Source organism: Eptesicus fuscus, chromosome 2 (assembly GCF_027574615.1).
Source record: "Eptesicus fuscus isolate TK198812 chromosome 2, DD_ASM_mEF_20220401, whole genome shotgun sequence".
NCBI lineage: Eukaryota > Metazoa > Chordata > Mammalia > Chiroptera > Vespertilionidae > Eptesicus > Eptesicus fuscus.
In genome coordinates, this window is record NC_072474.1 from 87,636,690 (window position 1) to 87,653,892 (window position 17,203).

The window sequence follows — 17,203 nt, forward strand, 5'->3', positions numbered from 1 at the left end:
GTGGTGGTGGTGGTGGTGGTGGTGTATTTCTTCCTCATTGAACTGGCTTCTGTGCCTCAAGGTCTGCAAAGCTCTTCCCTCCCTGACACTGTCTGCTATGGCAGGATGACTCACCGGAAGATGAGGCACATACTGAACATGCCCTCTGCCCCAGTCAGCTGTCCCCGTGGGTGACACAGAGGTGGCTTCCAGGTGTGCTCCGGGGTTTGCTGAGAGAAGGATACTGGACCCAGATAGCTCACCTACCGGCTTGCCTGAGATGCCAAATTCATGGCTATCATTTGGGTTGAGGGTGCTATCTGTAGATATTTCTCTATAGGAATACAAATGCCCCGCGTTAGCTAGGTGATGTATCTAGTCTTGGTTATCCGAACTCTGTGTTTGGATTGGCTTTCCTCTGATTGGCTAGCCTTGAACAAACTTGAACAAAGTTACAGGCTCACCATACTGTCAAGAGGTGAGTTTTGAGAAGTTAGACTGGACCTGAAAAGACAGATTCTAGCAGGGACCTGGTCACGGGGCCCCATGAAGGTGTTTGGGGGAAACAAGAACAGGAAGAGCCTTTAGAGGTCAGACACATCCTACTCAGATGACGTAAGCTCCCCTACCTTGGTTTTCTCATCTGGAAAATGAGGGTCCTATTGCTAATAGAGACACGGGCTGCCACAGGGATTAATGGGCCAGTGTATGTAGGTGCTTAGCCTGATGTAAAGACTCAGTAAAGTGGATTATTGTAATGAAGTATTACCACACACCCAGGCTTCTGGAAGGTTCAAAGCCCTAGCAGTTCTTTCCAGATACCCCTGTTCAATTCAGAATGACTGTTACATGGTACATTTTTACCTAATTCTTAGGTACAGAGTTGTTTGCATTGATGAACCTGGGTAAGAGTCTGACAACCAATTCCAATGTGTGTATGTGTGTTTTCTATATATGTGTATATATATATGTGTGTGTGTGTGTGTGTGTGTATTATTTTTTTAATTTCTTTTATCTTTATTGTTGAGAGTATTACAGATGTTCCCCACTTTTCCCCCTTAACCCACACCAACCAGTTCCCGCCCCACCCCAGGCCTTCACCACCCTATTGTGTGTTTTCTAACACACCACCAAGTAATTCCCTGACACCTGCTAGGTGTCCTACAATTCATTTCAATTCTAACACTATCTGACCAAAGATAGCATCAATTCCATAGGTTAAGGCCTCAGTCCCTCAAGACTGGTCCCACTATAGATGCCAGTCGCAACCCCAAGTTATCACCTTGCTGATCTACTGGCTATATCAGAGGTTTCCTCAGTCTCCTCCTTGGGTGTGAGTAATTTATTATAGAGTAGCTCAGAGAACTCAGAGAAATATTCTACTTACTAGATCACAAGTTTATTACAAAAGAATGTAACTCAGGAGCATGCAGATGGAAGAGATGCATAGGACAGGGCATGGGGAAAGGGCATGGAGGTGTCATGCCCTCCACTCTCCCCAAATCTCCACGTATTCATGAGCACAGAAATTCCCTGAACCTGCTCCTTTTAGGGTTTTTATGGAGGCTTCCTTGTGTAAGCATGATTGATGACATCATTGGCCGTTGCTGATTGAACTCAGTCTCTAGTCCCTCTCCCTTCCCTGGAGTTGGGGTGTGGTGGGGTAGGGGGACGGGAAGTGCCAACCCTTTAATCACAAGGTTGGCTCTATTGACAACCAGCCCTCATGCTTAGGTACTTTCCAGTAAGTTACCTCATTAGCACAACAAAAGACATCTTTGTCACTGTAGGCACTGGATATTCCAAGGGTTTTAGGATTTCTGTGCCAGGAACCATGATGAATATCAAATAGATATTTATTATTATAAATCACAATATCACAGGTGTGACAATCATGGACCAAACGAGGCAACACAGATCCCCACATCTCTCTCAGTGCTTTATCTTTACCTCTCTATCATGTCTCATTTTCTCTCTTGTTATAAAGTATTTCTATCCGTGTCTTGAAAATAAGGTTCTTGTTTGATATGCTTTTGTATCTCTGTAGCCCCATCAAAATGCTAGTTGGGTGAATTCATCACTGAATGAAATATAACACTGTTGTTCTATGGTGCTCACATTGCTCTTAGACTAAGTTTATTTGATTGAAATGAATGGGAATTACCTATTGAAGATGGCCAGGAACAGCCATTTACCAATGAAGGAGCTATTTGTGTTCAATCCAGTGGCTGTGGATGTGGTGAAGAGAGGTTGCTAGCCATACACACACACACACACACACACACACACACACACACACACACGTATATACTAGAGGCCCGATGCATGAAATTCGTGCAAGGGGCTCGGGCCTCGCAGCTGCGGCCCGAGGCAACCGTGGCAGCTGCCTTGGCCCTTGCAGCCCAGCTTTGTCTGGAAGGTTGTCCAGTCTAATTAGCATATTATGCTTTTATTATTATAGATACTAGAGGCCCAATGCACGAAATTCATGCAAGAGTAGGCCTTCCTTCCCCCAGCTGCCAGCACCGGCTTTTCTCTGGCACCCGGGACCCAGGCTTCCCTCGCAGCCCTGGCTTCGTCCAGAAGGTCATTTGGAAGGATGTCTGGTCTAATTATCATATTTGCTTTTATTATTATAGATACTAGAGGCCCAGTGCATGAAATTTGTACACAGGTAGGGTCCCTAGTGGCTGCCTGCCACTGGCTGGAGCCACCCTTCTCACGGTTGATTGGCCAGTCCCACTCCCTGGTCAAACTCCCCGTCGAGGGGACAATTTGCATATTAGGCTTTTATTATTTAGGTTTTTAAATCTTCATGTTAAAAGTATTACATATGTCTTCTTCTTTTTCCATTGTGCATATATATTTTTTACACAATCAAGGTGTTTCTGCCTTGTGACAGACATTAAGACCAAAGATAAAATTCTTGGGTTACTTTCCCAGGTTTAATTTTATTACTAACTAGAGGACCAATGCACGAAATTCGTGCAAAGGGCTCAGCCCTCGCAGCCTCGGCTTCATCCAGAAGGTTGTCCAGACAGTCGTTCTGCTGTTTGGTCTAGTTAGCATATTAGCTCTTTATTATATAGGATACTAAAAGCATGAGTAATAAGACTATTCAGTTGTTCGACAGAAGTTACCTCTAAAAGAGACACTGGCAGGAAGTTTGGGCTTTGGAATCGGGATTGTGGCTTTCTGGAATACCTGCCAAATAATGACAAGGAAGTTAAGGAGCACAACATTATGGGTACCGCTCGCAGTGCATTCTATGTGAATGGTGCCTCCTGGTGTTACCCAGGAGTGAAGAGTCCATGGATAGGCCTTAGTCTCTTCATCTATAAAATACTGATGGCTTGATGGTAGGAATCCTTGAGTTAAGGTGTGTCAAGCACTTAGCATAGAGTTAGCATAGTCAGTGCTTAATAGTTAGCTACTGCAATTATTTATAGTGGCAAAAAGAAAGTACAGGAGTGATGCCGCAGGAGTGGTCCATTTACCTAAATAGTATTCAGAAAAATACTGGATGAGAATCATCCCTGTTACACCAGGTTTACCTAAGGAGCTTTAGTGAATTAGGTCACAGGAAGTAACCAGATTGCTGAAGCATCCGGGCCTCTATAACCTTTTCTTCTATAAAGCACGGCCCTTTGCAAAACGTGCATCCTACTCGATGCAGACATGAAGAAGCAGATGCGTTTTGTGAGGCAGGAACCTAGGTTCTTTGGATCCCAAGTAACTGACTTTTATTCACTTATTTCAGAATCATTTATCCGTGTCTGTGGTACCAGGGTCTCTGTGCTAGACAAAGTGCTGTGTCTGAGTATTTCTCACCGACTCCGTCTTATCTTTTATTTTAGGTTGTTCATGATGCTAACACACTTTACATTTTTGCACCTAGTGCACAAAGCAGGGACCAGTGGGTGAAGAAGTTGAAAGAAGGTAAAACTCCTATAATGAAATATTAATCTGTATATAATTTTAGGACAGGCCATTTATTATCACTAAAATAGGAACACAGCTAATGTATCTTGCATTTATAATCTTTTACTATACAATAAGTATTTCTCCAAGGACATTCTGTTACCTAATGATACATGTTGAAGATAACTTCTTTTTTTATAATCTGATTTCTTCTAGTGGCATATACATAGTTTCTAAGAAAAGTATGCTTTTATTTAGTGCATGATATATTTAAAGCGATAAAACACTGGGCTTCTATGATAACGGGATGTGATATTTTTTAAGACATTGACAAGGTAGTCAACCATGCATTGTGGATGAACTGACTTTGCTTAAAGTATTTAAATGAGTGATTTGTCCCAGACAACCCTCCTTGCTTCTTCTGTAAAACAGAATGGTGGTGGGCTGACTTCTTTGTTTATCCATTACGGTGTAGCCCAGATTACTTCTGCTAACAAGGGTGCTTCACCAAAAAAAGGAGGCAAAAGAGAGCCACATGGATTTTTCTGAATGCTGGGCTGGATGATGTTATGAGGGAATTCTCATAATAGATATGGAATCTGAGAAATAAAGAAGGATTGACTGTTACTAAGGAGACGTTATCATCTCTGCCTTACTTCACTAATCATTTAATATGTTTATGAATTGCAGAAATAAAGAACAACAATAATATTATGATTAAATATCATCCTAAATTTTGGGCAGATGGGAGTTATCAGTGTTGCAGACAAACTGAAAAGCTAGCGCCTGGATGTGAAAAATATAATCTTTTTGAGAGTAGTAAGTATTCGTTTTGTTCTATGATTATATTGTGCTCAGGATGTACATATTATTGGTGTAGTGAGAAAGTGACATGATTTTGATTTTGAGGTTGGTTAAGTATGGCCTTCGCACTTTCTAGCACAGTGTAAATATTGGGCAGGTGTACTTGTAAGAATAATTATATTTAGTTAGCAGTGGGACCATTTCATGCAATCCGAATGTCTAATCAGTTTGTGGGGCCTTTTATCACAATGTGGAAGCCTGCTAAAAGTGACTATTAAAAATGTGAGCCTAGTATGGCACTGTCATCACCTTTTTTCAACTTTATTGTCTTCAGCTCCTTCGCCCATTTTTGATTGTTGTTATTATTGCTATCGAGTTGTATGAGTTCCTTGTATATTTTATATGTTTGTCCCTTATCAGATATATGGTTTGCAAATATTTTCTCCCCTTCCGTAGGCTGCCTTTTCATTTTGTTGACTGTTTCCTTCGCTTAATAGAAGATTTTTTAGTTTGATAAAACCCCACTTGCTTACAAAGACTAAACAAGGCCCCAATCCCTATGGCCTTTACAACCTGCTCAGAAAGACAGAAATACAAACCAACTTGAACAGCATTTTAAAATTCTGTTGCAAATATTAATATGAGCAACCACCATAGTGAGAGAGTCAGAGTGGACTTCTTGCCAATGTGTTCATTTTCATTTTTCCTTAAAATGATCAATCATTGGTAGATGGCATTTTGACCTACTTTTGTTGTTGTCATTTTCAGGTATAAGAAAAGCACTACCTCCAGCACCAGAAACAAAGAAGGTAGGTGGCCTTTAACTTTTGGAAGCACTTGCAGTTTATTGAGTATGTTTATATTCCTTCAGGTGATGCTGTTTGCCCCCATCCCTACCCCCATCATATCAGAAACAGATATGCTATCGCGTATTTGATTTTGGGGGTATCAAATAGTATTAATTGTATCAGATATTATCATCGGGGCCCCTACTATCATCTGGCATTTTGCCTGTATTTTGGCTTCAAGAACTGTATAAGAGGCCCAGCCGGTGTGGCTCAGGGGTTGATCGTCAACCTATGAACCAGGAGGTCAGTGTTTGATTCCCACCCAGTGGGGGGGGTGTGCAGGAGGAAGCCAATCAATGATTCTCTCGCATCATTGATGTTTCTCTCTCTCTCCCTCTCCCTCTTTGAAATCAATAAAAAAAATATATTTTTAAAAAGAGAATTGTGTAAGAGGTGTGGGACTTCACAGAAACATTTTAGTCTTAAAACCGCAGTCTTATGGCACAGATTTAGTGACACGCCTTTGAAGAGTGGGATATGGTGGGAAGCACAGGGACGCTGGACCCAGACAGGGCCTGATCCAACGTGACTCTGATAGGAGTGACCTTGAGTGGGTTACTTAAACCCTTGCTTCCTCAGTTGTAAATGGGGAATCATGTACTAAGTGTGTGTCTTGCACACAGGAAGACACATGTAAATTCCTTTGAGTGGGAGGAGACCAGATACAAGTCTCCACTCCACGTGTGTTTCCCCATTGCAGGCTGTTTGAGCGGCGGGTCTCCCTTTTCTGGTTTCTACTCACAGATCACCCTTCCTTCTTCCTGGAACGCTGTCCCTGCCCCTGAGCAGAAGCCTCTTGAAGTTTCAAGATAGTTTTTACTCCTGTCCTATATTCTGAAACCCATGAGAGGACCCGTAGCATCAGATTTATGGGAGGGTTCACCAGGTGATATGAGGTAGACTGGGGGGTTCTGCTCTGTTCTGTGGTGATGTGTGTGAATCACTCAGTGTTTTACTGCACACAGACGGAAGACTAAACTTTCACACGTTCTCTCTTTTTCTTAGCGAAGGCCCCCCCCACCAATTCCACCTGAAGAGGAAGATAATAGCGAAGAAATAGTTGTAGCTATGTATGATTTCCAAGCGACAGAAGCACATGATCTCAGGTTAGAGAGAGGCCAAGAGTATATCATATTAGAAAAGAATGATGTTCATTGGTGGAGAGCAAGAGATAAATATGGGTAAGTGTTCCCTCTCTGTGTATGACACAGGGTGGGTGGTGGGGGTTAAGTGCTGATGAGAAGAGGATAATGTATAACTCCCATGGAAGGAGACTGGTTCAGAGGATAACCTATAACTCCCATGGAAGGAGACTGGTTCTGCTGGCCGGCCATAAGTGAAAGTACACATTATTACTTTGCAGTAACGCAGTGTATTCTTATCAGTGATGCAATAAATGTGAATGGATCGACCACTTCTTTCCAGAAATTAGAATGCATTACACTGGTCTCTTTCTCATCCATTATATGTTTAATTGGATTATTTTGATCTTGAAAAAAACTGCATTTTTATATTTTTACCCCCTGAGATAAAAGAGAGAGAGAGAGAGAGAGAGAGAATCTATATGTGTGTGACTGTATGTATAAAATACTTGCACAGCCAGGCATGTGCTAGCTCCTCTTAGCAAGAAATAATATCTGGAGACAACAGTTGGGGTGCTAGGATTCTAACTGCTACTGGATTGTCATTGCTTCTAGGTCTTGCTCAGTGGAACAGAGCTACACATACACACTCGGTGTGAATGTATTATGGGTTATTACTAATAGTTCAAATTCAGAGTGAAGATTGCAAGGTTTTCACTCAATTTTTAAATTTTATACATGTATCTCTTATGTGGAGAATCTTAGCTTCTACCAAGATTCCACCTATTATGAATTCTTCTTAAACTGTAATGTGTATAAGAGTCATATGGGGTAAAAATCAAAGATTTCTTGGCCTCACATAGACCTTCTCAATTCAGATATCTTGGGATATGACCCAAGAATTTGCCTTGTAAACAGCACTCCAGATAATATTGATGTGAAAGGTCAAGGACTACCTTCTATGAAATAATATTCTACATGGAGGTATTGGAGTGGTGGGTATTTTTATCCAACACTTTAACTTTTCTGAAGTAATGGTTTCTTTAAAACATCCCAAGAAGTTTTGAATTCAAGACTAGCATCATGGAATATTAGGAAGGGCCCTGAACCTAGTCACCAGTTCAGAGACAAGATCAATTGCTGGCCGTGTTGCTGGCTTTGTGTAGGTATCTTTATATGTAAATATAACCAAGATAACCCTCTTCCTGGTTTGGGACCTTGAGAAAGTCCCTTAATCTTTCTAAGCCTTGGTTTCCCCACCAGAAAGTAGGTACAAAATGCCTGCCTACTTCAGACTTATTGTGAGGATCAAATGAGGAAGTACTTTGTAAAGCATGAAATGCTATCACTGTATTGACTTATCAGGGGTCAGCTGGTCTTTCTTATAAGCTTTAGGCAATATTATACTTTAATTATTTTAAGAAGGCAATAATTTTTCTTTTAGTAACCTCTTAGTAAGATAATATCAGTTTACCTAAAGTATTTTTCTTCTTTCTAGGAATGAAGGATATATCCCAAGTAATTATGTAACAGGAAAGAAATCAAACAACTTAGATCAATATGAGTAAGTAAATGTTTATTTTGTGAATATGAAAAACCAGAAAATGTTTTCATTTCCCAATTATGCAAGGGATCTTGGAGGTTAATGGATATCTTTCACTATCTTTAGAAGGTGGTACTAACATATGCTTAACTTAGATGTCTAGGTTATAAAAGATGCTGAGAGAATTAGTTTCTATAATACACTTTACCTGAAGGTACTATGTATAAATGGTTTTATACAAGCAATACAATTGCAATTATTTTAAACAAATCACACATTAACTGACTTTGAAATGCAGATCACTGTGCATGCATTCAAAAAATCAGAATATAGTTTTTCAGAGTGGCCTTTAAAAAACATGTTTGATTATTTTTTTCTAAGTATAATAATATATGATTATTGTTTTAAAATTGTTTGAAAAATATTAAAAAGTTAGTAAGAAAAATTACTCATAAATAAAATAGAATTGATCTGTCAACATTAGCATATTTTTCTTCAATCTTTTAAAAAATAGAATCATGCTGTACATAACTGTTTTATATTGTGTTTATTCCACTTAATAGAACATTATGAATCTATTTCCTCATGCCATTAATTACTCTTCAGAAATACTTTTATAACTGCATTATATTTCTTTGTAATAAATTCATCAAATATTTACTGAGACCTTAGCATGTATCAGATACTGAGGTAGGTCTTCGGGGGTATAGCAATGCATGTGGCATATGGATATGCAATAATTTATATAATCATTTTCTTATTTGTGTGGCATTATGTTTGTGTAGGCATCTTTATATGTAAAAATAACTGAGATAACCCTCTTCCTGCTTACTGTTTTAAACCAGATCTCTAAAAATCAATGTACTGGGCTAACGGCTAGTTATGAACTGGCTAAGACCTCTAGTGCATGCAGTCAGATTTCTTTACAAAGAAAGCAATGGGCATACTATTCATATGCCACTAGCCGTGCATGGCCAGGTTTTCAGGAGAGGCTCATATATAACAAACACTCTTTTGTGGTTATGCTAAGGAAATGTACTGATGTTTCCATTTACTTCTTTAAAAACACCACCACCAACAATAACAACAACGAAAAGCTGTTTCCTCTGTCCGTGTCACTTTTTAGAACATGAGTATACCTTAAAGATCTAGAAAAGGATTAATAGGTTCAAAAGTGACAGCATTTAGTGGTATGATCCCTCAAGGTTGTTTATAAGTAGGCGAGGGAATAAAGATATATAAATAAAATAGTGTTTCTATTCTTAATATTTTTGGAGCCCGGCCGGTGTGGCTCAGTTGGTTGAGCATCATCTCATGCACCAAGAAGTTGCTGGTTTGACTCCTGGTCAGGGCACATGCCCGGGTTTCGGGCTCCATCCTCACTAGAGGGGTGCAGGAGGCAGCTAATTAATGTAGGGGTGCAAGGGGCAGCCGATTAATGTTTTCTCTCTCATCGATGTTTCTATCTCTTCCTCTCCCTTCCTCTCTCTCTAAAATCAATAAGACATATTAAAAAATATTTTAGAAAAATATAGCCAAATCCTTAGAATTAGGGAAGATACTAAAAGATGAAAACTTGGACCTGATTTTAAAGTGATCTGAGAACTAACAGGTCAAGAACTGTCTTCTATGAAATACTGCTCTACATGGACTGTTGAGGTATTGGAGTGGTGGGTATTTTTATCCAACACCTTAACTTTCCTGAAGTAATGCTTTCTTTAAAACATCCCACGAAGTTTTGAATTCAAGACTAGCATCATGGAGTATCAGGAAGGGATCTGAACCTAGTCACAAGGGCTGACCCTGTTGCTGGCTAGGTTTGGGACCTTGAGGAGAGGGGTGTCCTTGACAACCAGATAATCCCCTAAAAATGTGAGAACTCCCTTATGACTCACGGAATTACAAATAAGGATTTTACGAAGTTTGTGATTCAGTACCATGAGTGTTTGGGTCTATCTTAGTATGGAAACGTTCTCTCCTTTGAGGGACTCTCCTCCTCCTCTGTGTGACTAAGGGAACTTGTTGTAAGTTCTTGGCGGCGTGGGAGTCTCCTCGCCATGTGCCAGAGGTCAGGGATTCCACAGGGCATTGTGCCACGCCTGCTGGACGAAAAGGGGAAACCTGTTCTTAATGTGACAGGCAGAGTTCCCCTTCTTCTCCTGCTGTCTTTCCACTCTTAAATGTCCCCAAGGTAAACGCCTGTTGGCAGCTGTTAAATCAAGAGTTCTGCTGTTTTGGGGGCCTAGCAGCAGCCCAGGCAACACCCTGTCCACTGGGCTGGACTCAGGATTGCGGACCTGAGGCTCCTGGGCCTGTCGGGATCCTAGTCAGGGCTCCCAGTAACCCTAGTCAGGGCTCCCAACACCCTGTCCACTGGGCTGGACTCAGGATTGCGGACCTGAGGCTCCTGGGCCTGTCGGGATCCTAGTCAGGGCTCCCTCCACACCCAGGTAACAATTTGGGGAGGAAATGCTCGGAACAGCTGCAGGAAAGAAAGTGGGTTCATTGTGATGGTCAATAAGATGTTCTTGATGGAAAGATGTTAAAGGAAGAAGGTGACAAGAATGAAGGGACCCTTAAGTAAGAAAAAGTCTAGAGTAAGGCTTTGAGTTGGTGGCATAGGTGGCAAGGGCCAAATTAAGAACTGGCAAAGATCGATAGCTGGTTCGTTGGTTGTTTTCTATTTTTTCTTCATTTATACCTATTCTTTTTTTTTTTTATGATTTACCCCACCCACCCTGCCCAAGAAGCTTGGCCGGGATCCTACTCAGTTATTTCTGAGTAGGATCAAACGCCACTATGACATCTTGTTCGTCTGGGGTGTTTTGAAGTGACTAGCCAATCTGCAAACATCGTTCACATTGGGGTTGTGATATCTAAGAATGGAATGACAAGTTGTTTACAAATCCTGGGCTTGCTTTCTAGCTGTATAGTTCCTTCACCAAGGGGAGCTGAATGCCCCCTAACAGAGGCATTTCTGTGACAGGTGTGTGCAAGCTTTACGTGGGCTGGCATCTGTGTGTCAGCACTCTCTCCCACCACGCGGGCTCCTTCGCACTATACCCCTGTGTGTATAGCTCTTCCTGACAGGACTGATTCAGCAGAGTCACTATTGCCTGGTGATACGTATCAGAGAAGAGGGAGAGAAGCCACAAAAAATTGTTAGGAAATACTCACCACTCACTAGTTGATTCATCTGTTTGTGTGTTCATCACTCCTTCCTTTTCTCCTTCCTTCATCACATCCTTAAAACTCTGAGTTGATATCCTAGGGAGGGAACATGGCCTTTCTGGGAAATCTGCAAATGCCATAAAAATAACCCCTCAGAACAGCAATGCTGTTCCTTATTTCCTTTATCCTTTCCTGGGAGCTTGAATACCCTGGGTGAGGAAAGGACCTCTTTCTTTCTCTGAGTATCTTATATATAACTAGAGGCCCAGCGCATGAAATCTCGCGAGACCCAGACCTACCTCGCAGGTGGAACCCTGGCTGAACCTGGCAGAGCTTCAGGCCCTGCCTCCACCGCGTGGCTCTGACCGGTTGTTTGGTTGTGACGCTGGTTTGCTTTTTTTTTTCCCAGTCTTTTTGCTGATTTATAATGTATAATGAGAGCTCCAGTTACCTTTCCTTAATTAATTTTTGTGACTGCTTTTGTCATCTGACAATGTTTCTTGTATCAATGCAAAAGCTTTAGGGAGAGAATCCATTCTCTTCTCAGTTATTATATTTCTTAATTGCATTCAGAAGTTGATTGATCAGAACTGCAATTTTGTTGAACTTGAGCTCAGTTCATAGAGTGGGGTCCTCAGCAGTGAGATCTCAGTGCCCATAATGTTGAGACCCGGGTTATCACCTCAGGCTCCCAATGAAATAACAGTCATCAGCTTGTAATTTGTGTTTGGCTTCTACAGCTGCATAAAAGAATCCAGACCAAGAAAGATCTTTTATTGTATTTTGTTCTTTGTATTTTTACCTTCCTCCTTCTGGGAAGGCCTTTGTGTTTGCTTGTCTCAGGGTGCTGGCTCTTTAATAAAAGGCTGACCCAGTGGTGGAAAATTCAGATGTCCAGAGGGGCCAACCTGATTTCATATTTCTCAGGAAATATGACCTTGGTAGAGGGTTTTTTGCCCACTGGAGAGCATTGAAAACAAACAAAAGAAGTCAAGTTTAAAACGAAAGGCCAAAGAAAATCTGAGTTTATGCTCTTTGGCCTCCTTGCTTATGCAGTTGACCCTTGAACAACATAGGTTTGAACTGCGCAGGTCCACTTCTACAGGGATTTTTTTTTTTTTTTACACTAAATACTGTAAATGTATTTTCTCTTTCTTATGGTTTTCTGAGTAACGTTTTTCTTTTCTCTAGCTTACTTTATTGTATGAATACAGTATATAATGTATACAATACGTATGAATTGACTGTTCCGTAAGCTTCTGATCAACAGTGGGCTATTAGTAAAGTCTTGGGGCAGTCAAAGGTTATACTAGAATTTTTGACATCTGGGGTGGGAAGGTGGGTGTGTGTGTCAGCACCCATAACCCCTGTTGTTCAAGGGTCAACTGATATCTCATGGAGAGGTTGGGGTGGGGCAGCAGAGAGAGTGGAGCACCTCTGAGGATGAGGTGGGCGATGGCAGTATCCATCTTTCCTCAGGAAAGATTTCCCGAGGGCTAATGAGTGACACAGATCAGCAGGCACTTGGGGCTGTGGCACGGAGTGGTGCGGGACCTGGCGGGAGGGCAGGCTCCGCTGCTTGGCCATGGCGGATTCCTACAGTAGAGCCACTGGGGACCTCCAGGGCTAGAACCAGTGAGTCCGGAGGACCCAGGAAGCCTGCTCTTGTGTTTTGCTCTGTTTCTTTCAACTCTTCCTGAAATTCAATGGGGACGCCTCCATGATGACTTGAGATAAAAATCTATTGATTATGGGTGAGATGGGGGTTTGGGATAAGATTTAATTGAATTCAAGACAATAATGTTAAGTGACATTTCCTGCACGTTTGAGTCTGTGGAAGAAAATTTATTCTTGCTATTATTATAATAGTGAAAAATTTGAAATGATTTTTATGTTAAATAAGGAAGAATAGGCTAAGTAAATTATGGCACATCCATACCATGATACATAGAACTATATTGTTTTGCAAAGATGTCAATCATGCAGTTATATGAAAAATTTAGGTTATGCTATAACAAGTACAGTTTGATCCCACTTTCATAAAAATATGGGTAGAAAATATCTGGAAGTATATACATGAAATGTTGCTAGTGGTTGTCTGTATTACTGAGATTATGAGTCATATCTTGTTCTTAGTTATTGTATTTGTAATAAATGAGAAATATTACCTTGCTAAGTCTAAAAAGAATAACAAATAATTTAAGAAACCTGAGGTCTTAGATGTATCTTTTTCTGTTCAGATGGTATTGCAGAAATATGAATAGAAGCAAAGCTGAACTACTCCTCAGGAGTGAAGTAAGTGTTTATACTTGTTTCACGATTTTGGTTTTAGCACCAGTTAATTGTAATGAATCCAATCATTTCATGCACCTCTGTTCCTAAAGCCTAAAAAATACTGTAAGTACAGGGTCTGTTTTCTTAATCACTTAATAGTGAACACTGGTGTGTTAGTTTCCGGGAGCTGCTGTAACAAAGTCCCACAAACCGAGTGGCTTCAACAGTAGAAATGTCTTGTTTCACGTTCTAGAGGTGAGGAGTCTGGAATCAAGATGCCGCCAGGGTTGGCTCCTGAGGGCTCTGAGGGAAGGAGCTGTTTCAGGTCTCTCTGCTGCTCACCCTGTGTATGTCTGGCTCTGTGTCGCTACCTCTCCTCTATAGGGACTCCAGTCATTGGGAGTAGGGCCTGCCCTACATGACCTCATTTTAACCTGATTCCTTCTGTAAGTCTCCAAATAAGGTCACATCCTGAAGTCCTGAGGGTTAGGACTCCACCAAGCTTTTAACAATAGGTTAAACCCATAACAGTAGGTAATAGCTATAGATGGGTAACATTGTCTTTACTCTCTTACTGATTTATTGTTTGCTTTGGTACTAAAATGTGTTTTTCCTTTTTATTTGAAGTTATTTGTTTTAAAATAATTAATATCAATAGTATGTTACCAGTCCAAAGACTGTGTGCCTGATACTTTGAAAGGCCAAAACTCAAAACCTCAGACTTTGGAGTGAGGAAAGCTTTATTGATCCAAAGGTGCCAACCGAGAAGACGGGAGACCAACCCTCAAATTCATCCTAAGAAAGTAGAGAGTTCAGGCTTCTTTTATGTCAAGGGAAGGGGAAATGGGAGGGGCTGTTTTTGGTAAAACTCAGGGGCTAGCAGAATTCTTCTAGTGATTAGCATGTCCATATGCAACAAAGCAGAGCTACTAGCTGAGGCCATGGGAACAGGATGGAGTCAGAGACTCACATTTCCCTTAGTTACAAGTACATGATAGCTTTTAGAAATTAGGTTTTGATAAAGTATTTAGTTGCCTTTAGAGATAAATGTGCTGAAATTCTTACACTTTAAAAAGGATTAACATGAAAGGGTAAAATGTAGTATCGAGGAAACTATAATGGGCTAAGTAAGGTGACCCAAGTCTTAACTGTGACTTTTCTAGCCCATTTCTCATCTGTAAGGTGAGGAGTTGGATTAGAAGGTGACCTCTATAGTTCTCTGCATTTTGTATCTAGCTATTCCATTTACAAATGGTTTCCATTCTTTTAAACTCATGCTTTCTCATCTTATCTCCTGCTTCTCCCCACCAGTCAAGGTTTTGTTGGGCAATTGTTTCTGTAGTTTATGTTGAGCGAGCAATAGCAGGTGACTTTGCTTGATTCAAATGACACGTAACCATGTGACTTCCCTGCAGGATTCTTACATGCCTCCCTGGTGACCCCACAATTAGCAGCAACTCTAGGGGAGTGGGTAGCTAGAAGAACTGGGGTTCAAATCCTGGGTCTGCTACTTATTAGCTATGTGACCTAGAGCAAATTATCCAACCTTTCTGTGCCCATTTCCTTACCTGTGAAGTAAAGCAGGGATAGCAGTAGCACCTACCGCATAGGACTGTTTTGAGGATTAAGTAAATCCACAGATTAGAACATATTAAAATAGAGTAAATTCTTAGTAAACATATGGTAGCTACTATTCTGTTTACCAATAAATTGTTATACCATTGTCCCTAATTGTTCTTATCAGATTTATTTGTGGGGTTTTATTTAACTCCATTGTCTCTCTTGCTCTTTGGCTTGGAACCTATGAGGATTTATCCTTGAGTCACTTATTGTTGCTTCTGCCTTTTGGTTTTCTCTGCTTAAGTCACTTGTGCCTCCATCTCTCCTTTTGTAAAGAATGATATTTAACATCGATTTCCAGGGGAACTCAGGATTTGTTAACACATGTTTGTAAAGAGCACTGAGATATTTACAGAAAAAAAATGCTGTTTGGATAGAAGAGGATATTGGGTCAGGATCAAACCTTTAGCAGATATTAAAAATGTACAAAATGAAACCCAATCATTAAGAAATACACTTTTCAGTAACTGTGTCCCCCCTCGTGTCCAAGTCTTGAAGGGGTCGCAGAATCTTGTCTGTTAGTTCTGAAAGGGCCCGAGGGAGGATCCTTTTGAAACTTCTCGTCCTGAGTGTGTGATTGTGGATGGGGGGAATTGTGAGTGTGCTTTCTCTAATCTCGTGGAAAGTCAGGTGGAGGAACCCTCCTGGAAGCTGTGCTTCTCCAAAGCAGATCTTCTAGGTAAAAGCTAATAATCGTTCAAGATTGGGTTCGTGACTCTTCTCCATGGCATTGATATGTGTTACTGAACTGAAACAATTCTCTTCACTGGGGTTTCAGGATAAAGAAGGCGGTTTTATGGTAAGGGATTCCAGTCAACCGGGCATGTACACAGTCTCCCTTTATACAAAGTTTGGAGGGTAAGTAATCCTACTCTCTCTCTATCTCTCTTTTTTAAATTTATAGTTTTGGTATGAAGTTCCTCTATAGTTCATATGGATTCCTAATTTTCAACATTAAAAAGAAAACCTGAACTTGGTTTTTAAAGTCTGTACTATATTTTATATTGGTATTTCAATAATTTGCTTCATAGTTATATATATAAATAAATTATATACATACACACATATATAAATTATATATATACATTTTATACATATCTATAAATTTGTTGAGAATGGCTATAGAAATGTTAGCAACGTTAAACAAATAATTAGTGAGCACTGTGTTAAGCACTACAGATACCACAGTGAGCAAATTCTCTTCAGAAAAGGAAATAGTCAGGATAGTATATGAGTAAGTGCTATGCTAGGAGGGCAATGCTTGTGTGCTGGGGGGAGCATGGGGAAAATGGGGTACATAGCCCAGGCACCTCTGAGTTAGTTGTTAATGTTGTCTAGTGACATTCAAGCTGAGACATGAGAGGTGAGGCAGGCAAAAATTGGAGGGAGGGGAAAGAATGTTTCAGACCCAGGAAACTGCCTGAGCCCAGAAGTGGGGGGGGAGCGGGGGGGGAGGGCGCGCGCGAATAGGATGAGTACCAGGAACTGACAAGAATGTATTGCAGCTGGATTGTAGAATGAGGGAGACAGGATGAAGAGAGGAGAGAGAACCTGAGAAATAAACGTGGAGGTTAGGTCATGTCAATGTCAAGGAGTCTGAGCTTTATATATATTTTTAAAAATTATATTTTTATTGATTTCAGAGAGGAAAGAAGAGGGAGAGAGAGATAGAAACATCAATGATGAGAAAGAGTCATTGATTGGCCGCCTGCTGCATGCCCCCTACTGGGGATGAAGCCTGCAACCTGGGCATGTGCCATGACGGGGAATCGAACTGTGATCTCCTGGTTCATAGGTGGAAGCTCAACCACTGGGCCACATCATCTGGGTCTGAGCTTTATCTTAAGAGCAGTGGGAGTTACCTTTGAAATAATATTAGCAAGAGATGACTCCAGAAGCTCTGTGTTCTAGAACGATATCTAAAATAGAACTTTGTACATTTTTTACGAGTCTAGTTTATT

General features: G+C 40.8%; 1 protein-coding gene across 1 annotated transcript in view; it reads left to right on the forward strand.

Moving 5' to 3' along the window:
* Positions 1-17,203, forward strand: part of TEC (tec protein tyrosine kinase) — a 117,623-nt gene that overhangs the window by 86,171 nt on the left and 14,249 nt on the right. The window contains exons 4-10 of the mRNA XM_008140287.3: positions 3,837-3,918; positions 4,591-4,719; positions 5,473-5,513; positions 6,558-6,733; positions 8,133-8,198; positions 13,589-13,643; positions 16,021-16,100. Coding sequence (XP_008138509.1) covers positions 3,837-3,918; positions 4,591-4,719; positions 5,473-5,513; positions 6,558-6,733; positions 8,133-8,198; positions 13,589-13,643; positions 16,021-16,100 — 629 coding nt within the window. The remainder of the gene's footprint in view (positions 1-3,836; positions 3,919-4,590; positions 4,720-5,472; positions 5,514-6,557; positions 6,734-8,132; positions 8,199-13,588; positions 13,644-16,020; positions 16,101-17,203) is intronic.